The 23,563-nt window shown below is 42.9% G+C and overlaps 2 protein-coding genes across 7 annotated transcripts; both read left to right on the top strand.

Annotated features, from left to right (window-relative positions):
- The first annotated feature begins 69 nt into the window (after positions 1-69).
- Positions 70-10,001, top strand: ifrd2 (interferon-related developmental regulator 2). Of its 4 annotated transcripts, XM_019866705.1 has the most exons (14): positions 71-435; positions 562-707; positions 2,301-2,357; positions 3,270-3,386; positions 4,208-4,292; positions 4,381-4,505; positions 4,609-4,766; positions 6,008-6,061; positions 6,367-6,545; positions 6,686-6,794; positions 7,036-7,170; positions 7,351-7,479; positions 8,047-8,139; positions 8,490-10,001. In XM_019866705.1, exons 2-14 carry the CDS (start codon positions 665-667, stop codon positions 8,568-8,570), a joined length of 1,365 nt encoding a protein of 454 aa, XP_019722264.1. In that variant the 5' UTR covers positions 71-435; positions 562-664; the 3' UTR covers positions 8,571-10,001. The 4 variants fall into 4 exon arrangements, with proteins under 4 accessions (XP_019722274.1, XP_019722264.1, XP_019722256.1 ...); XM_019866715.1 differs by having other exon boundaries at positions 70-707; positions 3,270-3,380; XM_019866697.1 differs by having other exon boundaries at positions 71-707.
- A 1,061-nt stretch (positions 10,002-11,062) lies between these two features.
- LOC109514146 (acylamino-acid-releasing enzyme) lies at positions 11,063-19,538 on the top strand. 3 transcript variants are annotated; one of them, XM_019866988.1, is made up of 21 exons: positions 11,073-11,521; positions 12,590-12,731; positions 13,021-13,096; positions 13,176-13,251; positions 13,668-13,765; positions 13,881-14,015; positions 14,111-14,202; positions 14,289-14,326; positions 14,697-14,818; positions 14,961-15,021; positions 15,223-15,317; positions 16,584-16,635; positions 16,734-16,831; positions 16,934-17,066; positions 17,169-17,252; positions 17,376-17,456; positions 17,846-17,934; positions 18,003-18,196; positions 18,280-18,382; positions 18,606-18,712; positions 19,001-19,538. In XM_019866988.1, the coding sequence occupies exons 1-21, from the start codon at positions 11,404-11,406 to the stop codon at positions 19,098-19,100; spliced, it is 2,094 nt and encodes a 697-aa protein (XP_019722547.1). In that variant the 5' UTR covers positions 11,073-11,403; the 3' UTR covers positions 19,101-19,538. The 3 variants fall into 3 exon arrangements, with proteins under 3 accessions (XP_019722565.1, XP_019722547.1, XP_019722557.1); XM_019866998.1 differs by having other exon boundaries at positions 11,074-11,521; positions 12,590-12,725; XM_019867006.1 differs by lacking the exon at positions 19,001-19,538 and having other exon boundaries at positions 11,063-11,521; positions 18,548-18,712.
- Positions 19,539-23,563: the final 4,025 nt, after the last annotated feature.

The following is a 23,563-nucleotide window of genomic DNA, read 5'->3' as shown; positions in this document are numbered from 1 at the left end:
CACGCTCTCGTAATGTATAAAAAAAAACTTTTTTATTTCACTGGTGAGAGCACTTAATAATCCTCTAAATAAAATCACTCTATGGGAATTAAGAAGTAGTGAACGATTTCACTTCCTTGTGTGTTATTTTCTAATTTTTGCTCAAACCTTTGGCGGAAAGGGGGATTGGTGTGACTCGGAGCTGGCATCCTTGACCAAGCTAACCTGGCAACCCCCACAGCCGGCGTGCTCTGCCGGGAGAGGAAAGGAAGATGGTGGACCTCGCGACCGCAGCGTGCTACAAACTCCTCCCCAAACTTTTTGACAAATGCTCCCTGTGCCAACCCGGTGTTACGTACAGAATACCTGGCGACAAGCATAGATAATACACCGATAGCAAACGTGACGGCGAGTGGATTTGTCACCTGTGGACAAGGATCACCTTCCCGGGTGGAAGTAAGCGTTGAGTTGGGCGCGATTGTTGTTGGCAGGGGTCGCCAGTCAACATTAGTCAACTCGTCACAACGAAAGTGTCACGGGGGATTTCTTTATTTTTCATTGTTATCGTGGAAACAAATCCAGATGTCTTCGCGCCGATTATAGAGCTGAGAGGAGATTTTACGTTGGACAACTTGAAAGGAGGCTAACGTTAGCTAGCCCCGCCTGGCTAACGCAGCTGCTCGCCATGCCGCGAAGTAAAAAAGGGAAACGGGGCTCCACCAAAGCCGGTAAGTGCCCGCAGAACAATAGCACAATTCACCTTTTCCCCAGAAAGACGATAACTGGGCGGTGACTGTATGACAACATTAATAAGCTGTTATGGTGGAACCTGGCAATAGCTGTCATTGCCACATGGCTTGCTGCTTTGCTAACTTGAGCAAAGTTATTCCCCTTTCAAATCTTTGCTGTTCTTGCAGGGTAATTGTCGTCGGTTTTCCAGTTAAGCAGCTATTCGTGTGAAACGCTGTGTGTCAACGTCATATTTTTAGAGTCAAGAGTTGGCAAAAGTGCTTAAACTCTGTACTCAAGTAGAAGTACAAGTACAGTAATTGGTTTAAAAAAATAAGGGTTTGATTCAACTTCTCATTTAAATGTAAATCGTACAAACTCTGATATGCATCTACGTTTTTGCAATATCTAGTGAATAAAAATAACCTTGCATAATGCGTGTGAACGCTTTAAAGTGATGGTTTTCAGACTGGCTCAACTTGGGGACGGACATCAACAAACGGTTCTCTTCAATAAGCGCATGAACCTGTTGCATCATTGCTGCCGTTAATATTCCCTTAATGTTACGGCTGTCACTTTTTTCCCACCATATAAGACTCCATCATCCAAGTCAGTCACGATCTCTTCTGCAGTTGACTCTGTTTGCCTGTTGACATCTTAAATTCACGTCACGTTGTCATTAGACAACGTTAAAAAAAGAAACCAACCTGGTTTGACAGGAAAATACTCAAGTAAATCACAGATGCTTGGAAAATCTACTTCAATACAGTAACCAAGTAATTGTATTCTGTTACTTCCCACCACTGGAACTAGTGCCGTTTGTAGTTGTGCTTGGTTATGAAAAATCATGGTTTTATTTCAACCTTTTCAGTGACAGCTGCGTGTGTAAATCAAGTTCCCACGTGTGCGAACCAAACATGCTCACGTGTGCACTGAGATTGTCACGTGCATCCTCCATGTGTTGTGTACTGATGGGGCTCTTTGGCACACACATCTTGAATTTTCACACATATGACAGAGTAGAATGTCCTTTAGTATTGACACAAATGCCTAGTCCATAAATGTTCTATCGTGCTTATCCTCATTAGAGTAGAAGGTGAGCTGGAGTCTATCCCAGCTGACTTTGGGTGAGAGGCGGTGTACGCCCTGGACTAGTTACCAGCCAATTGTAGGACACACAAAGACAGACCATTCACATTTGCAGCTGGTGACAATTCAGAGAACCTCACGTGCATGCTTTTGGCATGTGTGAGGAAGCTGGAGTACCATGCAATTTCCAAAAGAATCACTTATGGTCATATTTGTTAAAAGTGTCATTCCCACTTGGCAGTTGTACGTGATAAATATGGTCTGTGAAGAAGTAGCTATCTCTGGCCCCCCTTGAGTAATTTGCACCTGAGAATTAACAACCTGTCAGAGAAACGCATGCCGTATAAATTTGCATTGTTAAAAGCTCACTTTCGATGTTTTCTTCACGGTCATTTTTACATCTTCTTACACATTCCATTCCTATATCCCCCACCATCACCACCCACCCACCCACACATCCTATATTTACTCCATTCATTCCATTGTCAATACATCATCTTCAGGATCTCTTCGTCAGGAGGTTCTAGAGCTGCAGTTGATGACAAAAGCCTCCCTGAAAGGTAACTGCTGTGGTGCCTTCGTGAGGATTTTCTCTTTGGCTCTTGATCACCATTTCCTAAGCGAGAATTAAACTTCCTTGTCACATTTTGGAAAAAGTTGCGATCTAAAACATGTTTCTTTCTGTTCACCCCCATGTTTTGAGTGCAAGCAGTGCATGCCAGCAAGGGCACACTTTGAACTACAGAAGCCGCTAACAAAACCATCCTCAGCAATAGACTCAAATTAATCCATAAACAATGTTTGAGTGTGCGAGATCTGGCACCTTTTTTTTGATTAATCACACCACCTCATGTTGCAGTGGCAATGCAAAGGGCAAAGAGGAGAGGAAAGAAGAACCCCCCCCCACAAAAAAAAAACTGAAACTGCACTGAACTCCACACTATAGATTGACCTCTGAATTACCTTGCCTGACCTCGATGACCTGGCAACATGAACCCACACACCGCATTCCATTGAGGATTGTGCGCATGGAATGCTGGTCACCAATAGTCTAACAGTAGAAAGTCCTGATCCAGCAGGAGCTCGGTTTGCGCACGCATGCACACACGCGCACACATGCACAGGTCTGCCTTACTGAATTACCGTTTATGTGACAAAAATGGATAGCTGAGCAGATTTTGCCAGCCTCTGCTTTTACACTTTTAGGCTGTTCCTCATTCAATAACATTCACCCGATTACTCAGGATTTAGATTCCGGTGTATCTCCTGGTTTAGTTGCTGTGTATGTTTCCATATGTGTGATAGATCTGGACCAAAATAATTACGCTCCTAATACTAAATGTTTCTGGAATAAGTGAGGTTCTAACCAGATGTTTGAGTGTGCGAGATCTGGCGCCGTGTTTTCTTTTCGTTGTGCACACGAGTACCACCGCATTGGCTCTTCATATTCCTTTTCTTGTGTTGCCCGTTAGGTGTCAAAAACGGCATGAAGGTGGAGTCCGGAGCCAGTGACGACGAGCTGACGTCGGATGTTCTCAGCCACTACAGCAGCGCCAGTGAAAGCACCTCCGTCCTTGAAGAGGGCACAGGTTGGCTGCCAACATACAATCTCTTTATTTTGACTAGTTCAACCCAAGCGTTTAGCATTTCCCCCTACGGATGGCTATTGAACTCATTCACTCCCAAAGACGTTTTTAAACGTCTTTTCAGACTTGGTCTAGAATTGGCTGTTACTGAACGAGTTAAAACGATTTTGCTTGATTGACTACCAGGAAAATGAAGTCAGCTGTTTTTAATTGATCTTTTAAAAATGCTTTAATTGTAAAATAATTTGCAATTATCTTCTGTAGCAAAACTGAGTCGGGTTGTACTTTATTGAAGTATTTAACTATGTACTCACGTTATTTTTTTTTTTTAATCAATCCTCATTATCAAATCCATCCAAGTCCTAATCTTCTGTATCCGAAATGAACAGCTGGGCAAGTTCACAATCGAACACGTCAGGTTCCCTCGCGTCATTGTCAGTTAGTCTTGTTGCCGTGCAGCACCTCAGAAATGATGCTGGCTTTTGTCAAAGCTCGAACAACAGTACAAGCAGACATGTTTGCCCAAGCGTCCACAATCCATTCACAAATTGTGGCCTGACCAGCCGGGCGCTGCCCCCTAGCCTTAGTAACATAGCACCATTTTCGGGATGTTGTTTTGCACATCGGTCTGTCAAGCGGACCCCTCATCGAAGTCACACAACGGCATTCACAGATTTTGGAACTCGGTGCATACACAAGACAACCCGCATTATTAGGCACCCCCGTCCATTTTGGAGAAAATTTAAGACTTTTAAGTGCACCTTTTGGTCTTCATTGCTCATCCCTTCTTCATTTCTTTTATCTTTCTAAACCACCAAACGCAGGAGGGGAGCAAGTTGACGAACAGACTGCCCAAGAGGAAACGGAAGATAAACTCAAGCAGTGCATTGACAACCTCACAGACAAGAGGTGAGCCTCCTCTTTTCCTGTCATGAAAACGCGCCGTGTCGGGACGTTCCTTAAAACGCCATCCCGTGTGCTCCTTTCTCTTACTCAGCGCAAAGACTCGACTCGCGGCCCTCGAGTCGTTGCGGCAGGCCTTCTCATCCAAACTGTTGTACGACTTCCTCACAGAGAGACGCTTCACGGTCAGCGACTGTTTAGAGCGGAACCTTAAAAAAGGTAGCGAAAGGTTTCGTTTTCTGCCTCCAATCAGTTTAGCACTTAAATTTATCGCAGTTAAACATTAATAATGTTCTTTGCCATGTTCCCTCCACGTGGTCAGGGAGCGCAGAGGAGCAGGCTGCTGCGGCGACCGTCTTCGCCCTGCTCTGCATCCAGTTGGGGGGAGGAGATGAGGCGGCGGAGGGCTTCAACATGCTGCGCCCCATCTTGACCAGCATCCTTATCGACAACACTGCTAGTATGACAGCACGCCAAAGTGTGAGTGAATATGAAAACATGTGATCACATCAGAGATGAAACCAGATGATCAATCAAACTATCACGGTGATTGGTACTCTCACAATATTATCAAAGGAAATGAAAACAAACCAATCAAAACAAATACACGCTCTGTTATATTTTTAATACAAAAACGTATCCCCTCTGCCATCCTTTGTTCTTTTTGACATTAGAAATTGTATACAGCTTCCTTCAAAGTTAATTTCACGCATGCAAGGCCCTACAAAATGTACTTACATTGATTACAATCACAATAGACTCCGATTGATTAGCTTTTTTTTTTTTTTACTTTCCTTTTAAAAAGGAAAGCCAAGTCCAACATTTTCTTTACATTAATGTGTTGCTTGCAGTCCCACTAGTCTAAACACAATATTCTGATTAATATTGTGTTTGTGGAATATGAATTACCTGTAAGCAGAAAAATCCACCCACTATTACTGATCTCAGGGGGCAGCCATTTTGCCACTGGCCGTTGACTTAAGATGACATCACAGCTGCTCAGGTAAGGACGAATCACGGCTCAACTTGTGAACATCACATGACCAAATTCAGCAAACAGGTGAGCAATGATTGGTCCTTACCTGAGCAACTGTGATGTTACTTTCAGTTGACATCAAGTGGCAAAATGGCCACCCCCTGAGATAGATAAAAATGTTACAATTTAATTCATATTGCACAAACTTCATATGAATCAGAATGCCTTGTTTAGTCTAGCGGGAGTACGAAGAACATATTGTAATAAAAAATGCTGACGTAACTTCCCATTTAATCTCGCTTTCTATTTTCAAGCTTTTAAAGGACTTTTAGTCAACTCTAGCACTGCAACCACGTGATCGTCGTTTATACGTGACGTTCAAGACCAAATTTTTTGCCCGTGTTTCGTGCATGTACTTGGGGCTAATTCGTTATTTTCCTAACACTGCAGGAATGAGTGGGACATAGCCTTTGGTTGTTGCTTTGTGCATCGATTCACTTTCTGAAGTTCTTGAAAGTGCTGTCGCTCTCATGCACGAGATTCAAACGTCGCGTGTGCAACTAAATTGCGCTTGCGAGAAATGCGACTGTTTTTTTTTTTTTTTTACAACCCAAGCAAATATATTGATGTCCATCTCCTAGCTTCCTATTCTTTTTTTTATTTTTTAAAAGTACTTTTTACCTTCATTGCCCTCTACTGCAACATCTCCATGTTAATAAAAAGTCTTTGCTTGTGTCCCCATCAGTGTGCCAGAGCTTTGGGGATGTGTTGCTATGTCTCTGCTGCTGAAGACGGAGAGGTATGAACAGCTTGGTTTAAAAGGTTGAGTCTGCCCTATAAAAAAAGATTAAGCTGCACTTGACCTAGCGGGTCTTTGTACAAAATGGCTGGAATTCCACATAGTCACTTATCCCTTGGCCGAGGTTAAAAAAAAAAACAGCACAATAATAAAAAAAAGATTTCCACTCCACACACATGCTTCCATTGCCGCTGCATATTTTGTAACTGGGTGAACTGACTGGGAATGCGTGTTTTCTTCTGTACACACCAACCGTTTTTTTTTTCTTTTTGTGTCTGATCTCTTTTGTTTTTGAACTCTCTCAGGACTTGATCAAGTCGTTGTCCCTGCTGGAGAGCGTGTTCATGTCTTCCTACTCCAATCGAGAGGGAGCACTGCCCACACCCAAACCCGGTGGCCCGGGGCTCCATAGTGCCGCCATGCAGGCTTGGTCCCTGCTGGCCACCCTGTGTCCTGCATCCAAACTCTCTGTCCTGCTGCATCTGTGAGTCCAAACACAACTTTGTGTGTGGCCTCATCATTTCAGCGCTGCCTACAAGCCTTCGATCCGAATGATAAATGTTTTGCATTTTTTGGGGGGTGTTTCGATTATCGTAATCAGACACTATTGGTCCTGTGTTGCAGTCACCTCCCCAAGCTGCAAGCTTGTCTGCAAAGTAGTGACGTCAACTACAGGATCACTGTTGGCGAAACCATTGCCCTGCTGGTTGAGCTGGGACGTGAAATAGATGAGGTATTTACACACACACACACACACACACACACACACGCGCGCGCGCGCGTGCATCGGACTTGTTGACCATAACAGTGTTTCCCAACTTTTGTTGAGCCAAGGCACACATTTGACATTGGGGGGGAAAAAAGAAAAAAAAAAAAGAGGCACAGCACCGCACTGTTTTCTCAAATACACCAAGTCAAGTGAGGCAACGCGACCTAAAGCAAAAAGCCACTGTTGTCTGTTTGTTTGTGTGCAGGACTTTGAGGTGGAGGATGGTGAAAGTCTGTGTGAAAATCTCAAGAGTTTGGCGACGGACAGCCACAAACATCGCGCCAAGAACGACAGGAGGAAACAGCGCTCTATCTTCAGAGAGGTTCTACACTACATCGAGGTGAGCTCCAGGTGGCACACTTGAATGATCTTGCGCTGCGTGTCGATGGCATTTCGTGGAGTTCATCCCTGCGCCTCCCCGTTTGCACTAATTAAAAGCTGTCAGCCACAGTTACAAGAAATACAGTTGATCGCCCTGTGTGTCGATGGTGCTTGAGATGTCCTGTTTTGTCTCCTTGAGAACGAGGACTTCACGGAAGAGAAGATCAGTTTTGGTGTGGAGAGCATGTACATCGACAGCTGGATGAGGCGAAGAATCTATGATGCTTTCAAAGAGATCCTCGAGTCTGGTGTCAGGCACCATCTGCAGGTCAGAAAGCACCGGAGGGGAAAAAAAAACCCAACAGATTTTTACAAATAATTCGATAATAAATAATTTTGTGCTTTGTAGTGAAAAAAAACCCCAATACGTTAACGCAATCAGCAAATACATGTCATAGCTTTCTCTTATCCACTAATGACATTGTCACAATCCTAGCAAAATCTCTCAAGCTTAAAAGTCATGACTCGCTTGATTGCCTCACTCACTGCATTTGTCATTCATTACGGAATGTCGAAGTATTGAGTTCTGTTTGCTTCGACACGGACTTGAACGCAGTCTACCTGTGAATACCGGAGTTCACAGGTGTTAAAAATGACACGGACACAATGAAGGACATTGCAGTATTTTCTTTGGAAAACTTTGGAAAGAACAAACAGATGATAGATTCCCGATAAAATAAATAAATACAAATTTGAAAAGAGGCAAATTTGCAAAGGCCCAATGGCGAATATGTGAAGAAACATTGCGTGTCTCCGGTGACCAAACTGTGAATGGAACGGCACTGTGGTGACTCCATAAAGGATTTGGGTGGGGTTTCTTTTTGTCTGGCTACAGTTCAACCCACTTCTGAGAGACATCATTGGTCTTGGCCCTCCCATCATCCTTGACTCCACCATTAAAGCCAACAAGATTTCACGATTTGAGAAGGTAAACGCCTTTCATCCGACCTTTGAATCATGCTCGATTATATGAATGCCGAGTGTTTTGTATTGTGTGTCTTGCTGCATATGTTCTTTCTCTGTACTCATACTCTTCTTTCCCTTGTTGAGACAGCCACTTTTTTAAAAATAAATAAGTGAAAATGAGTTAATCCAGTGACGCTTGCTAAAATGAGTAATAAGATGACACGCTGCATGACCTCATCAACTAATTTTCTTTTTTTTGTATACGTCTTAATTATGATTAGTGTTTGCTTTTGTAGCGTCACTGCATGGTGTTGACGCTTTTAGAGTGCACTGTAGTGTTGCCTAATTCTTTTTTTTATTTTCCTTCACCAGCATCTTTTCAACTCGGCTGCCTTCAAGGCCAGGACGAAGCAGAGGAACAAAGTCCGGGACAAACGGGCTGATGTCATGTGATGGGGAAAAGTGGATTTTGACAAACCCAACGCCAATCGGCTGCCTTCAAGATGGACTCGGACAGGCTTAATGAATTCAAGACTGTTTAGACTCAAATCGTTTTACCTGTGGAAACAACCTCCAGTTTCCAGATGGCTGACACTCAAGCACGGGCTGCCCTTATAGGAAAAATATATTTTGCCTTTTTAGGATACAAAGGAATCATTTTAAGGATAAGATAAAGATAATTTAATAATGTATCTGTGTTAACTGTTAGTACATGTCATATAACAAAGTTTAACTTGAATGCAAAATGCTCAGCGAGTCAGAAGAGAAATAGAAGGAATACAATGCTTTTTATTCTTGTCATGTCTTTTTAAAAAAAGCGTTCACGGTTCTTCCCAAAAGTATTCACAGCGCTGAACTTTTTCCATATTTTTTCATATTACAGCCTTAATTCTAAAATGAAAGGACTGTATGTTTCTTATTTATTCATACATAACACCCCACAAGTGGGGGGAAAAATATCTCACCATGTACGTACTGTAAGTACTCAGAATCTTTGCTCAGTGCTTAATTGCTGCACCTTTGGCAACAGCCTCAACCCCATTAGAATATAATGCCAAAAGCTTGGCACAACTACTGTATCTCTGCATCGCTTTGTCCATTTCTGTTTGCATCACCTCTCATCCTCCAAGATGGATGGGGAGCGTTGGTGCCCAACCATTCTCAGATCTCTTCAGACATCATTCGGATTGAAATCCAGGTGCCGGCTGACCAATCAAGGACATTCGGGGGGGGGGGGGCATTTTGGAAAAAGATATAACGTAACAAATTGTGGTTAAAAGTTGTGTGAATGCGTACCGGATGCACTGTATAATTTCATGGAAGGAAAATTTGGAAGCATTTTTTCATTGAGCCTATTGTATGTTGTGGTTTTTGAAAGCCTGATTGGTGCTAAAAACAATGCTAACCTGAGCTAGATGTTGAGTTAGCATTGTCCTCTATGACAAGAAAAACCACAAAGATGCTGGAAAATATTCTTTATATATTAGGTACCTAATATAATATTGCCAAATCCGCACTCTTATAAGCATTGGAACTCTAGAGGAAGTGTGTGTGTGTGTGTGTGGGTGTGTGGTGTTAGGATGCTTTATCAGAGTTTTAATCATCACTGATAAAAACTGCATAATTGAAACCATTAATTGTCACCGTTTGTATGGATGAATGTTTTTGAAAATGGGAAAACAAAACTTAACCATTCGGTTGTTCCTCTTTGTATTTTATGTTGTATTTAATTACAACATACAACGATGTGATGTACTGTTAAGAAGCTTACAAACGCTGGATACTGTTTACAGCTAAGGGAAGATGCCAGATTGTTATTTTGTTGCTGTTTTATCTATTTTATTGCAGGTTGGTGTTACTTGAATCATTAAAAGAGTGTCTTGAGCGTTGACTGCTTTTTCAAAGCATCCCATTCTTGGCAGGAGATGAATCAAAATTTAACCTATTCATCTAATCGTATCTCCAGTCCAGTATGGTACAGTAGTGGTTGCCAACCTTTTTCCACTCAACACCGGTTCGTGGTAGTACAGATTTTTTTTTCTTCAATAAATTAATCCTTTGTTAATAATGCGTATGTAGTGTGTTAATGTTTAAAGTGACATAACTCACAAACTAACACAAAAAAAATGATATTGGGCTTTTGGGGGAAATTTCAAGGATGAACCTATAAAGTAATACATTTTACGGTGTACCTATTTTTTTTAATGTAAAATAACATTTTGCATACGTTGCTGTTCTCTAATTAGAACAGGGCAGAAAAAAAAGTTTTTGAAAATGATTTGTAATGGCATCCTCTTCTAACCTTTCTCTGTAGAAACCTGCTTATCCTGAACAGGGTTGCACTGGCGGTCTGGAGTCTATCCCAACCGCACTCTGAGTTGGTTGCCGGTCAGGCATATATAGAGACAATTCACACCCAGATAAACGCCATCACTGATTGAGAACGCTCAAGAGAGTGAACCACTACACCATCAGTGACTAGATAAAATCAGTGTTAACACATTTCAGATCTTTATTGATACTGTAAATACAGAATACAGTACATTTTTGTCTGTGTTGGATGGCAACCAGTTTAGGGTGTGCCCCTCCTCGTGCTCGAAGACAGATGAGATAGGCTCCAGCACGCCCACCACCCTCATGAGGATAAGATCAGATCATGGATGGATTGATGGATGGATAATTTGGGGCCTAACACTGACCCACACGGAATGTCCAAAAATGTTGAGTATAAATTACAGAGCATCACAAACTGTCTTCTGCTCGTCAAAAAAATCCCTCATCCAGTCCAATACACTTTTCTTAAACCATGTTGCTCCAGTTTCAAGTATAATGTCGTGATTGACTGTATCAAATGACTTTTTTGTATATTATCGTTTTTGTTGCAATCAATTAGTGATAACCAATCTTGATTCTATTCACGCCAGTAATGTTGATCTGTTTGTCATTTACATTGAACCGAATCTAATGAACAGTCGAATAATTTAGAGTTAGTCAATAATTTCTCTACTCGCAGCCCGTGATGCATCTCTTCGTTCTGACACCCCTCAGAATGGACGAGGATGGTACAGTCCGCTAGTCAAGTAAACATGGAGCCGCTGGAATCAAGTGTAGATAGAAACGCCAGTGGACAATGCGAATAGATTTTTTACCTTTAATTTCTATAAGCCAACATATTTGTACCGAGCCTGTCGACTGTTTCTGTCTGCGGCCGCTCGATGTGTGCAAACGTGAAACATTGTTCAAGTTCTGTTGTTTCGTGTGACGTTTGTAGTCCCACCTGGAGTCCATGGAGGCCAGGCAAGTTACAAGGGTGTACGGAGAAGTCAGTTCTCTCCCCACGCCGGTTTGTGCTGAAATGCGCGAGCAACAACATGAAGACATTCGCCTCATCACAGTGAATGCAGGTACATTAATCTCTATATTGCCACCTCATTACCGGGGCGTCCTCACCAGGGTATGACAATACGGCACCGATTTCCGATGGACCGACAGTCTGAGGTTACGGACGGCACTCAATGAACTCGAATGGGCAGGGGCGCAAATTTGTGAAATACGTCGCAACGCATTTGACAATAAAGTTGCACTTGACTTGAACGAGGAACAAGAACGAATGCTCATATTGCTGGCTGCAAACAGAGAGGCTCTACTTTGCAACGGCACGGTTCATGTTAGAGATTTGCTTTCACTCTTGTTACGGCTTTTTCAATCACTGCAGTGGTTGTTTTTCAAGAGTAATTTGTGAGTCAGGGGCAAAGTCCCGAAAATATCGGTGGCCAGACTAATACACTCAAGCATGGGCACCAGTATTGACGCGCACATGTACATTGCGCACATGTACATTCACGTAGTAGTAATAATACCCACTCCCCGAAAGCGAGAAGTCATTGTTTATTTTACTATCCACAGTCAGTGTTTCATGTAATAAAATGCACTCATTCAGACACTTGCTCAACATACTCATAATATACGCAGGATCAAGTCTAGGTGAAAAGCAATGCTTTGTTGAGCTTAATTTACTAGATACTGCCATTTTATGATCCATTCTCTTGCTTTTGTATGCGATCTTATAGTCGACTTTGCTCTCATGCATTTGCTGGCTAACAGTCAATCAGAGTGATCAATCGTCACCGATTACAAACTAAAATTGATGGTGCATTCATTCAAATCAAAGCTAAAAATCACGACGACGCAAAATTCTCTTCATTCTTCACCCTTATAAGTGGTAGTTTTATTTACACTTGTTCATGCTTGTATTATGAATGTGTTTGGCAAGCTCATGACAGTGTGTATGTGCATTTTATTTCATGAAACCATGGCTATGGATGGTATGACAAACGATGACTTTTCATCATGGAGTTGACTTGTGTTTGTATTTTACAGGAAGTTTTCCCAGGAGAGTAGATGAAGCAAAATTTTGTTCACTCTCCACTTCTGGTCAAACTGTTCACTAATGGTTTGACATACATTTTCAGAGTGGAGTCAGATTGATGCGGTGAGAGCATCCAGACTTTGTTACACGCAACAATGGACTCTGATCTCAGCCCCTGGAGACCAGCAGAACATCAAGACAGTCCTTCCGCCAGGACCATGTGTACCCCTGTCTGGAGAGTCAGTATACACACACACACACACACACACACACACACACACACACACACACACACACACACACACACACACACACACACACACACTGCTGTATTTGTTATATTGCATAGTAAATGTAAGAAGTCGGCGGTAAATGTTAAAAACAGCACTTAGTGTGTCATGAAATCTGAATGTGGAGACTCACCTCACCTTTTTACATCAGTTTTTTTTTTTTTTTCACCCACGTATGACTGGAGGAAAAAAGGGTGAAAAACCTTTCCACTTGAATGAAGGATGTGGATTTGTCTCCTTGTAGGTTGCTTAGTGCTCTTTCATCCATTGGTGGTTTGAGGGCTGTGATCCGAGACACGGGTGGTCACCAGCTGCTGGAGGTGAGCAGATCACATGGTCATTTTGGAGCATTTTGTTCATCGAACTAGGAGTCTTTTAACACTGTTTGCAATTTTGTAGATTTGGGACCATCATGGCCTTAGGAAATGCCTCAACCTGACTGCCCTCAACAAACATGGCGGCGTCTACGACGATGGTGAGACAGATGCAAACTACTTTAGCTAGTTAGCTCTCTATCTGCAGTATCTTATAGCAGTTTGTGGTATAATCATAGACATGTATATAGAACATAGCATCCATTTTGTCAACTCAAGTATGATTTCCTCTTCCCTTGATTTTTACTGTATTTGTGACTTGTCTTTCCAGACAATCACTCTAGCGCACATGCTGATGAGAAGTAAAGAAAATGGATGGATATTTCTTGAAACAATTTCTGGACAGTAAATAAAAGTTTTGGAATGGCAAAAGATTAATTCATGAATTATTTCAAATTTAAGTCAGCTCAAAGGGGAATTTGTGTTGAAAGAAAACCAGTTTGACGTTAGTCCAGCGGCTCATTTGACTATAGTGGCAATGAAGCATCAAATGTGTTATTTTTATTGTCTGTCCTAGCTCAGTTTGGCGGTCTGTCATGGTCAGAGTGTGAGAACAAGCTTCTCTACATAGCTGAGAAGATGAAAAACACAGATGAGGAGTCTTCATGGGGGAAGGTCTCTGACACACACACACACACACACACACACACACACACACACACACACACACACACACACACAGATATAAAAAGATGAACTATTTTATCAAATTTTGCATGTGTACAAATAGGACAGGAATGTATACTGTGAGGATTGGGGCGAGGCTCTAACCAACAAGAGTACTCCAGCCATATGTGTGGTTAGCCTCCGCAGCGGATCATTGGATGTGTTGTCGGGAATCCCCGCTGACATCTCACCAGGACAGGTGAACACAAAGTTCTCTCTCCAGCAATCATGGCCTGCCTGTGCTTGCTTTTTGTGTGTGTTGTGATTATATGTGTGTGTCTTTATCTCCTCTAGGCTCGCTGGGCTCCAGGAAGCCAGTCTGTGTTTTTTATTGGTTGGTACCATGAACCCTTCAGATTGGGACTCAAATTCTGCTCCAATCGCAGGTTAGTGAGATGTTAAGTTGTGTTTACCTTTGAAATGACCAATAAACCGAAGATGGGTGCGTCAGTAAATTTTCGAACTCTTGCAGATCAGCTTTGTTCCAGCTCCACATGGATGGTCATTGTGGTGAGTCACTTCAGTCACCATTTAGTTCATGTGTTGTGAAACAAATATCGACGGAACTCTACTCTTTCCAACTTTGGTTGAGGTCATAATCTTTCAGAATGTTGAAAATGACTTGCTCTCTTTGTTTGACAAGACAGTGTTAATGGCTCAACAAATGTTTTTTTTTTGGGGTGGGGGGTTGCACTGAAAAGTGATGGTGTTAGAAGATGCGAGGATTCCGGCAAATGTCATAAAACGGAATGAGAAATTTCAAACTGAATGAACCTTTTGATATTACCAAATTTGGACTTCTATGAGGAGTCTGATTTCTGTAAAGTACTGTATATAGTATAACCTACCGATTCTCAAAAATGCACATCTCCCAAAACAGAACGCTTGACAGGGGAAAACCTTTCAGTGTTCTGTCCCAGGCTGAGTCCGGATGGGTCCACGCTGGTCTACCTACAGGGCCAGGTTTTTGGGCCGCACAGTCAGTGCCTCAGTTTGCAGCAGGTACTTTCATCATGTACTGCACTTTTTTTTTGTATATGTGTGTGTGTGTGTGTGTGTGTGTGTGTGTGTGTGTGTGTGTGTGTGTGTGTGTGTCATACTGTATGTCTGTTCAAGTAGTTACCAGGTACTTGATCTTCCACAGTTGGACCTAAAGACTAGGACAACGTCCACACTGTTGGATGTTGTCCATAGGCCTCAGAGTGGTATGTGGCTTTTTTGTTGTTGTTGTCTGTCCATCTTATGATATGTTGTCATATATCATTGTATATTCAGTGCCCTTGATGAATTGAATTCTTTGGCATCTTGGCCCTATGAGATTTCTCAGCATTCACATAAATTAGTCACTGTCTCATATTTACATTATAGTGTGTCAAATACATTTGGGAAATGTGCATTTGCTCCAGATGGCTTTGCTGGTGTGTATGAAGCCCTGCCCTCCAGCTGTTGGTCTGCAGATGGTCAGAGAGTTGTGTTCAGTAGCGCCTGTCAGAATCGCAAGGTAAAACATCATTTTTATGGTTGGACTGGGAGATGAGTCTTTTTTTTGTTCGTCTTTAACCCTTGCTTATTTTCGGATTTTCCTCAGGAGCGTCGCATTGTCTATTCTTAGCTTCTGGTCAAGTCACCAAAACTCAGTTTACTCCCCGTGAGTTTTTCAACGATGTCCATGTTGAATAGTTAACTGGACATTTTTTTTAAATCAATTCTTCGCATATTAAAGCAGTCACATCGGCATCCAGTCTCTGTGTCTATTTTCGATTTTGTGTTTTTGTTTTGCTGCGGTGCTCTTTCCACTTGGTTTTAGTTTTCTCTCTGTTCGACCCTCCCTGGACATGCAGTTTCGTTTGAAAGATCGCTAGCAGTTTTCCAAATGAGAGGCAGTGTTCTTGCCTCAAGCTGTTTGTTTGGTTGTTGTTTAATTGTACAACTGACGTTCAACAAAAAGAAATCATAAAACATCATATAAGTGCGCACCATAAATGTACTTTTGAACAGTTATCATTAAGACAAGTGCACTAGCTTTATGCTAGCACGCAATTGAGAAGACCATAGATGGGCTCGCAGATTGCTGTATTATTGCTGTCATTTTAAATCATAAAACAACTATTAATTGACTCTTTCATTCCACAAGACGTACTTGTACGTCTTTTAAAATTAGGCCCCGCCTACCAAGGACGTACTTGTATGTCTAAGTCTTTTTTTTTTTTTTTTGCATCATCGAGAGGAGGAGGGTCTGATGCAATCTGTGAATGAGAATAAGGCGTTTGCATTGTAAATCATGTAAAAAAGCGACCAGTAGGTGGCAGTGGTGCCTCACGTGCTTTAAATGCATGCTTTTACAAAAAGCTCTTTTTCTCCTTTTTTTGCACAGGAATTGCCATGAAACATAGCCATCTTGTAATGCCGATTGCTGCAGAATGGAAAAAGATAGAAATACTTTTTTTTTCTGCTGAAAGAAGAGAGTCCAAACTTTATTTTGGTAGGCTCCATGTTCATATAGCATTAGAACCAACTATTCTGTGGGCCTTGCAAGATCAGTCAAAATCCAGTCAAACGCTGGGATTGAGGGGGTTGCCCCAGTGAAAATGGCTGGGATTGAATGAGTTAAACACAAACAAAACAGTCATACATATAAATAGAACGTAGAACAGTACTTAAAGGTATAATTTCTCTCTACCCAATGGAACTGCTCGAGTTTGGCCTTTAGATTTACTGTCCTGACTGTCTGCGTCTTCTTGACATCATCGTTCAACCCGTCTTTCAGGATCTCTTCGTGGTGGACAGAGGGTCAAAGAAAGTCTTCTCCCTCTCTCGTGGTAAAAGACTTTCCTCTCACCAAGGCTGAATTTACACTACGTGTTCACGTGGCATCTCGTCTCACAATTCTTTTTTTCCCTCGTTGCACCCATTTTAGGCCTGTCTGATGCTATATATGGCAGCTGGAAGCTACTGACCATCCAGAAAGACCTGATGGTCGTGTGTTGTTCCAGCCCTAACACACCCCCAACCATGGTTAGGACATGCACACACACTCCAGGTCCAATGAAGTTGCTTTCTCAAATCTGTGTGACTTTATGACTCTAACAATGTTCTGTTTTGCATGTGTCTGTGTAGCTGGTGGGTTTCCTCCCTTCAGTAGGTGAAGCTGTGACCTGGCACAAACTTCAGCAGCCCATCCAGACTTTTGACTTCCTGTGGACTGTTCTGGAAGTTGAACCTCTACCAGAAGAGGACAACCAAAATTATCGTGAGAACGACAAACACACGCAAAAGCAGCAACTCTTTTTTTTTTTTTTTTAAGGTGGGGGCTGCTTAAAGTTCAGTGCTTGTCCCAATCCCGTGTCTTTAGCTGGATTAAAGTTTGGAGCAGTCCTTGTTAAACCACGTGTACCTCTCCCTGGAGCCCAGACACCGCTTGTGGTCTTCATCCATGGTAGGTCTCATAGCGATTCATTGAACTCCAGTAATACTTTATTTTCTTGTTATTGATTTTGCTTGAAAGGCTGCCCCAAAAACTACTTCTGGTGGTTTAAGGCACAATGTCTGTCTCCCACAGGTGGGCCACACTCCCAGTTTGCCGCAGAGTGGAACACCACCACTGCTGGTCTTGTCTCTCTTGGCTTTGCGGTGCTCATGGGTGGGACACACGTGCATCACGTCGACCATAGGAACAGTTCAAAACAGTCTTTTTAGACTATAAATATATATATTTATATATATATATATATATTTTTTGGAAAAGATTAACTCGGTTTTTGTGTGTATGAGAATTATTTAATCTAATGGATTCTTCCAAGGTTGCCTCATCAAATACTATTGAAATCTTCAAACATCATGAAAAAAAAAAGCATCATGTGGCATCAATTTTGACCTGTTATCTGATATTCAGAGCCTGCCTGGTAGTTGTTCACTCTATTTTATGATATGAGCTGATGAATATTTGAAGCCTTGCTATTGTGTGTTCTCTGACTGCGCTTGTTTGTAAGAAAGTTTCTTTAATGACATCTTCCGCTTCTTTATTCACAGTAAACTACCGCGGCTCGATAGGCTTTGGCCAGGACAGCATTCTCTCCCTCATTGGCCACATTGGAAGCCAAGATGTTCAAGATGTCCAGGTAGCCACCTACCTACCTCCCTACCTACCGTATCTACCTACCGTATCTACTTGCCGTCTTTTTCCCAGAGGGCCGTGCTCGCTGCGTTGCACAGCCACACGACTCTTGACGCCAGTCGCGTGGCTGTAATCGGGGGTTCCCACGGCGGCTTCCTGTCTTGTCACCTGGTGGCTCAGTACCCAGAGTTCTACAGGGTGTGTGCAGCCAGGAACCCTGTCATCAATGCTGCCACTTTGCTGGGCACCAGCGACATCGTAGACTGGTGAGACTGGCTGCTTACTTTGGCTCCCCAACTTTCATCACTTGAACTGTTTAACCGTTCCCCCGCTCTCCGACCGCCCTCAGGCGTTACACCTGTGTGGGTTTACAGTACTCCTACAACCAGACACCTACTGCAGAAGCATTGGCTGCCATGTTGGAGAAGTCGCCTATCATGCATGCTGCACAGGTCAGATACACACATGTGTAATATAGAGAGAAACAATTTGTTCCCTGGTCAAACGTGGAGTCACCGCAACACCTCAACGCTCACGCCGCACGGGCTATAGTATATCCTGTAACTCTAACCTTGACCCCTTGTGCATTTCTTTTGTTGCTAAACAACGAGCTATAGTGGGCCAGACGACCGACGACAAGTTAAAAACGACAGAATCTGTGGTGATTTGATGTAGATCAAGGCTCCGGTGCTTTTGATGCTGGGAGGCAGAGACAGACGAGTGTCTCCTTATCAAGGTCTGGAGCTCTATAAAGTGCTCAAGAGTCGGGCGGCGCCTGTCAGGTACAAAAATGAATGCATCACATGTTCCCACACCGCACACCATGTCAGCCATTATTGAATGTTCTTTCAAGGCTTTAGTATCAAAGGACTGGAAGGGCCACTCTGAATAGAAAGCTGTTATAATTTCATGGAAAACAGTCTATTGTATGGAAATGAATAAAGATTAAAAAAAAAAAAAGACTAACCCCTAATTTCACGAAAGAAGTCAGGATATGATAAAATAAAGGCAAATTTATTTAGTGTTTTTTTTTTCTTTTCATTGTGGCATTGTTGTATTTGTCTTTGCAGGTTACTGTGGTTTGCAGAAGATGGACACTCCCTGTCCAGAGTGGACACACAGGCCCAGTGTTTTATCAACGTAGCACTATGGCTGCACCAATACCTCTAAAAAACAATCACGGTCATGATCATGTTCAGTGATGGGTGAAATGGCGTTTTACACAAACGGTGTCACCAACTGCGTCTCTTTTTTCAGTGCCTTATTCATAACCATGTTATTTGAACTATAAGTCGCACCAGTCAAAAACAGTGCATCATGAAAAAGAGGAAAAACATATAGAAGTCGCTCCGGAGTATTTTACAAAAACCCACACTGCTTTTTTTAGGGGGGTGGGGGGGCTCGGAATAACCAAATGGCACATTTGAATAACGCATGAGTTACTGAACAGTCGGAGTGAAGCGGTGCTGGCTCAGAGTATATTTACGAACGCATCCATGATGAGCAAACAGGAATTTTGGGCCAATAATGAGCTCTAATTTGAATATACACTATACAAGTGGTACCTGAGTATAAGTCGCAGGCAGGACCAGCAGCCAAACCATGAAATAAAATGTGACTTCCATCCATCCATTTTCTGATCCGCTTATCCTCAAAAGGGCCACGGGGGGTGCTGTAGCCTAATCCAGCCGTCTTCGGGCAGTAGGCGGGGGACACCCTGAACCGGTTGCCAGCCAATCGCAGGGCACACACAGACGAACAACCATCCACGCTCACGCTCACACCTAGGGACAATTTAGTGTGTTCAATCAGGCTGCCATGCATGTTTTTGGAATGTGGGAGGAAACTGCAGTACCCGGAGAAAACCCACGCAGGCCCGGGGAGAACATGCAAACTCCACACAGGGAGGCCGGAGCTGGAATTGAACCTACTACCTCTGCACTGTGAGGTCGTCATGCTAACCACTGGACCACTGGCCACCTTAAAATGTGACTTAGAGTCTAAAATATAGGACAATTACTTTGTCAGTCATGATAACGCTGTTCCCCTTATTGCCATAATTTGTGCCGAGTTTAAATGAGTTTATTGAAGAGGTTTTCATTGATTACTAAAAAATGTAAATGACTTTTCGAAATAAAGAATTTGACCACTTCGTCTTCACCACTTTTTTTTAAGATCTCGTTTATGTACGCACAAATGTTTGCCCACCTCTGAGATAGGTATTCATTTTTTCGAATGCCACAGAAGTGTAGTTTCTACAATGTCCAGCAGAGAGCAGGCTCTCGCTATCACCAGTTTTCCAATCTCTGCAATCGCAAGCCATTCCTACAGCAGCTGGAATCAAATGAAATAAATCAGTTATTTACGCAAGCGCGCATGAGAAGAAGTCTAAGTTCAGGTGACAAACCAGAACCTTGATGGCGAGACCCCAGATTCAATTGATTAACTGTTTCCCAAGTTGGAAAGCGGTGATTCTCACTTGGTGGGCTGGCCCCCGCAAGTGGGTCCCAAACAGGTAGCAAAAAAGTAAAGCGTAAACCCCCCCAACTGTTATTATTAAGATCAAATCAACATTTAACAAATAGATGCTGCCTCTTTTTCTTTGAAGACTAAATTTCCATGGATGCGTGACTTGCGATTGGCTCGTGACCAGTCCAGGGTGAACCCCGCCTCTTTCCCGATGTCGACAGGGAGAAGCTCCATTTACCTTGCCCCTAATGAGCACTGTCAAAAATAAGTACCGTAAGTGGATGGGGAAACAAGGGTTGCTTGTCGGGTCGAACAATACGGTCACGACTCTTGATTGTGGCCTTGAGCAACTCCCTTCAGCTTTCCATTCTTGGAGCTTCCTTTACTGGAAACAAGAGAAGTTGTCAACTGCACAATGAAATCTGTCTTCCAGACATTCGCTTTTGGGCACACCGGCCGTGCTACCGACGCGGCGTTATGTGGCCTCGACTGCAGCTGCGGCCTTATGAGGTCACCGTCACGTGGGTGTGGGTGATGTCACCGTTTTGGGAGACGGGTAGGACGGGCGGGATGGAGACTGACGCAGAAGTCCGAGGAAAGGAGAAGTGACTCAAGGGTGATTGGACAGAGGGAGACGTTCAGCAAAGCCTTTCTGTGGTATTCGGCTGTGTGGGTCGAGGCGCTGAGGCGAAGCATTGTTCCGAACCCGAGACGAGGCGCACGCTGGTGCTCACTCTCGCCGCACGTAGGAGGCGGACAAAGGCAGGAAAGACCGCATGTGTGATTTTGGACATAAGGGGACAAAGGACCTCTTGGTGTTGGATTGTTTCTGCAGCTTCCTGTCTGTAAGTGGCTGCAGAGGAAGACAAGTAGAGAACAAAAAGTAGTTCATATAATGGACCGTAGAGGTGACAAGGTTTCAATTGTTCGAATAACATTGTGAGGGAAAACTTTTTTTGCTTTTCATGGGAAGTTTTAGTTTTGAACATGAATCGTGGCCATTTTGCAGTCAGGTCAAGGGAGGCAGTAACCCACCGCGGGCGCATCGCCGACTCAAAATACTGGAAGACATCCGTGTGAGGCTGTGATTTAAAAAATGTTTTTTATTCTTGACTGGACTGAGGTCATCATTAGAAATGTTATTTTGTTGCATGCAAATAGAATAAGCTTCCACTAGAACTGAGGGTCACACTTCAGTGTGAATATATTTTTTTAATGCGGGTAACTCTTGTTTTTCTCATGCTTCAGGATTCTTGAGGTGTTACGGTGTCACTTTCAAATACGTCTATCTATTGCGCAAGCTTTTGTCGGTCAAATAAACCTCCCCAAAAATGAAAATGTATAAGAGAAAATGATGTGCTAGACAAGAAGCAAAGACATTTTTTTAAAATCAGCACCAAAACTATGTTTCGGGACACATAATGCTATCTCTAATTAAAAATTTCCAGTGACCACTGTAATTACAGTATTCCCATTATTTCTGTCCAACAATCCAATGTCGTCGAAGCCACGGCATCCTCACCTAATTTCCAAGTGGACCAAAAATTGCTTGTACGCTACCTTAGGAAAGAAAATTCATACATTTGAGATGAAAGTGAAAGCAAAATCATCACAGTATATGCAAGATGATTGAAACTTGCACTCCAATATTTCCGCCACATGCCCATTACTAGGTCCCGGAAGCATTGAAACGCTCATGTCTTGAACAGCCAATATAAAAAGCAGTATTCACATGGCGGCTAAATCAAATTGTCAACCACAAAGTTCCAACATCTGGAACTTTCCAAGACTTCCTTCCACCTGCCAAGCACTTTTTCCTGAGCACACGAGTGTGTTTAAGAAAAAAATTACGTTTGAATAGGATTTGGGGGCCACGGGAAGTACAGTCTATCAGAATCTGGTAAATTTAATGTCAAGCTTTACTGCCATGGTGTTTTTCCATGATCCCCTTGATACCCTCTTCCTGCCCCCGAGCATCGTTTCGTTGCAACGATAAGCTTTGTTTGGTCTGTATGCAGCGCATTGATGGGCCTGCACAAAGACTGGGTGGTTGCGGGGGGCGAGAACTTCCGCTATTGTATCATCTCCCTTTTGATTTAGTGACTTTTGGTGGAAGTTTGGACAGTGCGATCTCCACTCAGGAAGGGACAGGGAGGTACTTTTTGTTCCGAGTCACTTTGTTCTTGGATCCACTCTTGGTTCTGAATTTGGAAAAGGGAGACGTTGTCATTCTCTCAGTGCAGTGATTCTTAACCAGTGCAGGCCGAGAGATCATCACAACTAATCCATCTTCTATCCATCTTTGCCAGTGACCTATAGTGACGGGCAGAACAATTAAATACTCTTCCACTAGATGGCAGAAGGTACAAGTAACCCGTGTATCCACGTTAGCATTCATACAACAGATTAAGTCATGTCACGCACAGGCTCAAAAGGTAAATTTGTGAATAAATTGAGACAAGGTCATCAGTATTTCAGTATGTGTACTTTTTCTGTCATTTTTGTTCATAACGGTACATATTTTTTAAAGCACTTACGACAAACGGTCTGGGTTTTGTCAAGTGTGCAATTTCCATCTGTGTTGTCAACCTCCTCCCAAAGGGTGAAGCATGATGTTCGAAATGTGGAAATCTTGCGCTGCCTTGACCGGAATCTCCTGCCTTCAGAATAATTACGCAACTCGACAATGAACCACACCTTTCCAGCGAAACGACAAAGGAATGGCTTCAGAGACAACAGGAGTCATACTCTGAATTGGCACAATCCAAATCTTCCAATCCATTTGAAATATAGCAGAACTGAAGGAAGTGGTTCACACTCGAGGTCACTCTCACCTCTTCACTGTATGAGTTGTGCAAGGAGGAGTGGGCAAAAATCCCCAGAAAGCAAAAGCAAGAGACTGGCTGCAAAAGGAGGTATCACAAGAGAGGGTGGCACGGTGTAGACTGGTTAGCATATCCGCCTCACAGTGCAGAGGTGCAGTGTTCGATTCTGGCTACGGCCTTCTTGTGTGGAGTTTGTGTGCCTACGTGGATTTTCTCCGTGTCCTCCGGCTTTCCTCCCACACTCCAAAAACATACATGGCAGGTTAATTGAACACTCTAAATTGTCCCCAGGTGTAACTATGGGTGTGAACGGTTGTTTGTCTATGTGTGTCCTGTGAT

Source organism: Hippocampus comes, unplaced genomic scaffold (assembly GCF_001891065.2).
Source record: "Hippocampus comes isolate QL1 unplaced genomic scaffold, H_comes_QL1_v1.1 scaffold139, whole genome shotgun sequence".
Lineage (NCBI taxonomy): Eukaryota > Metazoa > Chordata > Actinopteri > Syngnathiformes > Syngnathidae > Hippocampus > Hippocampus comes.
This window is presented reverse-complemented; position numbering and strand designations above follow the sequence as displayed.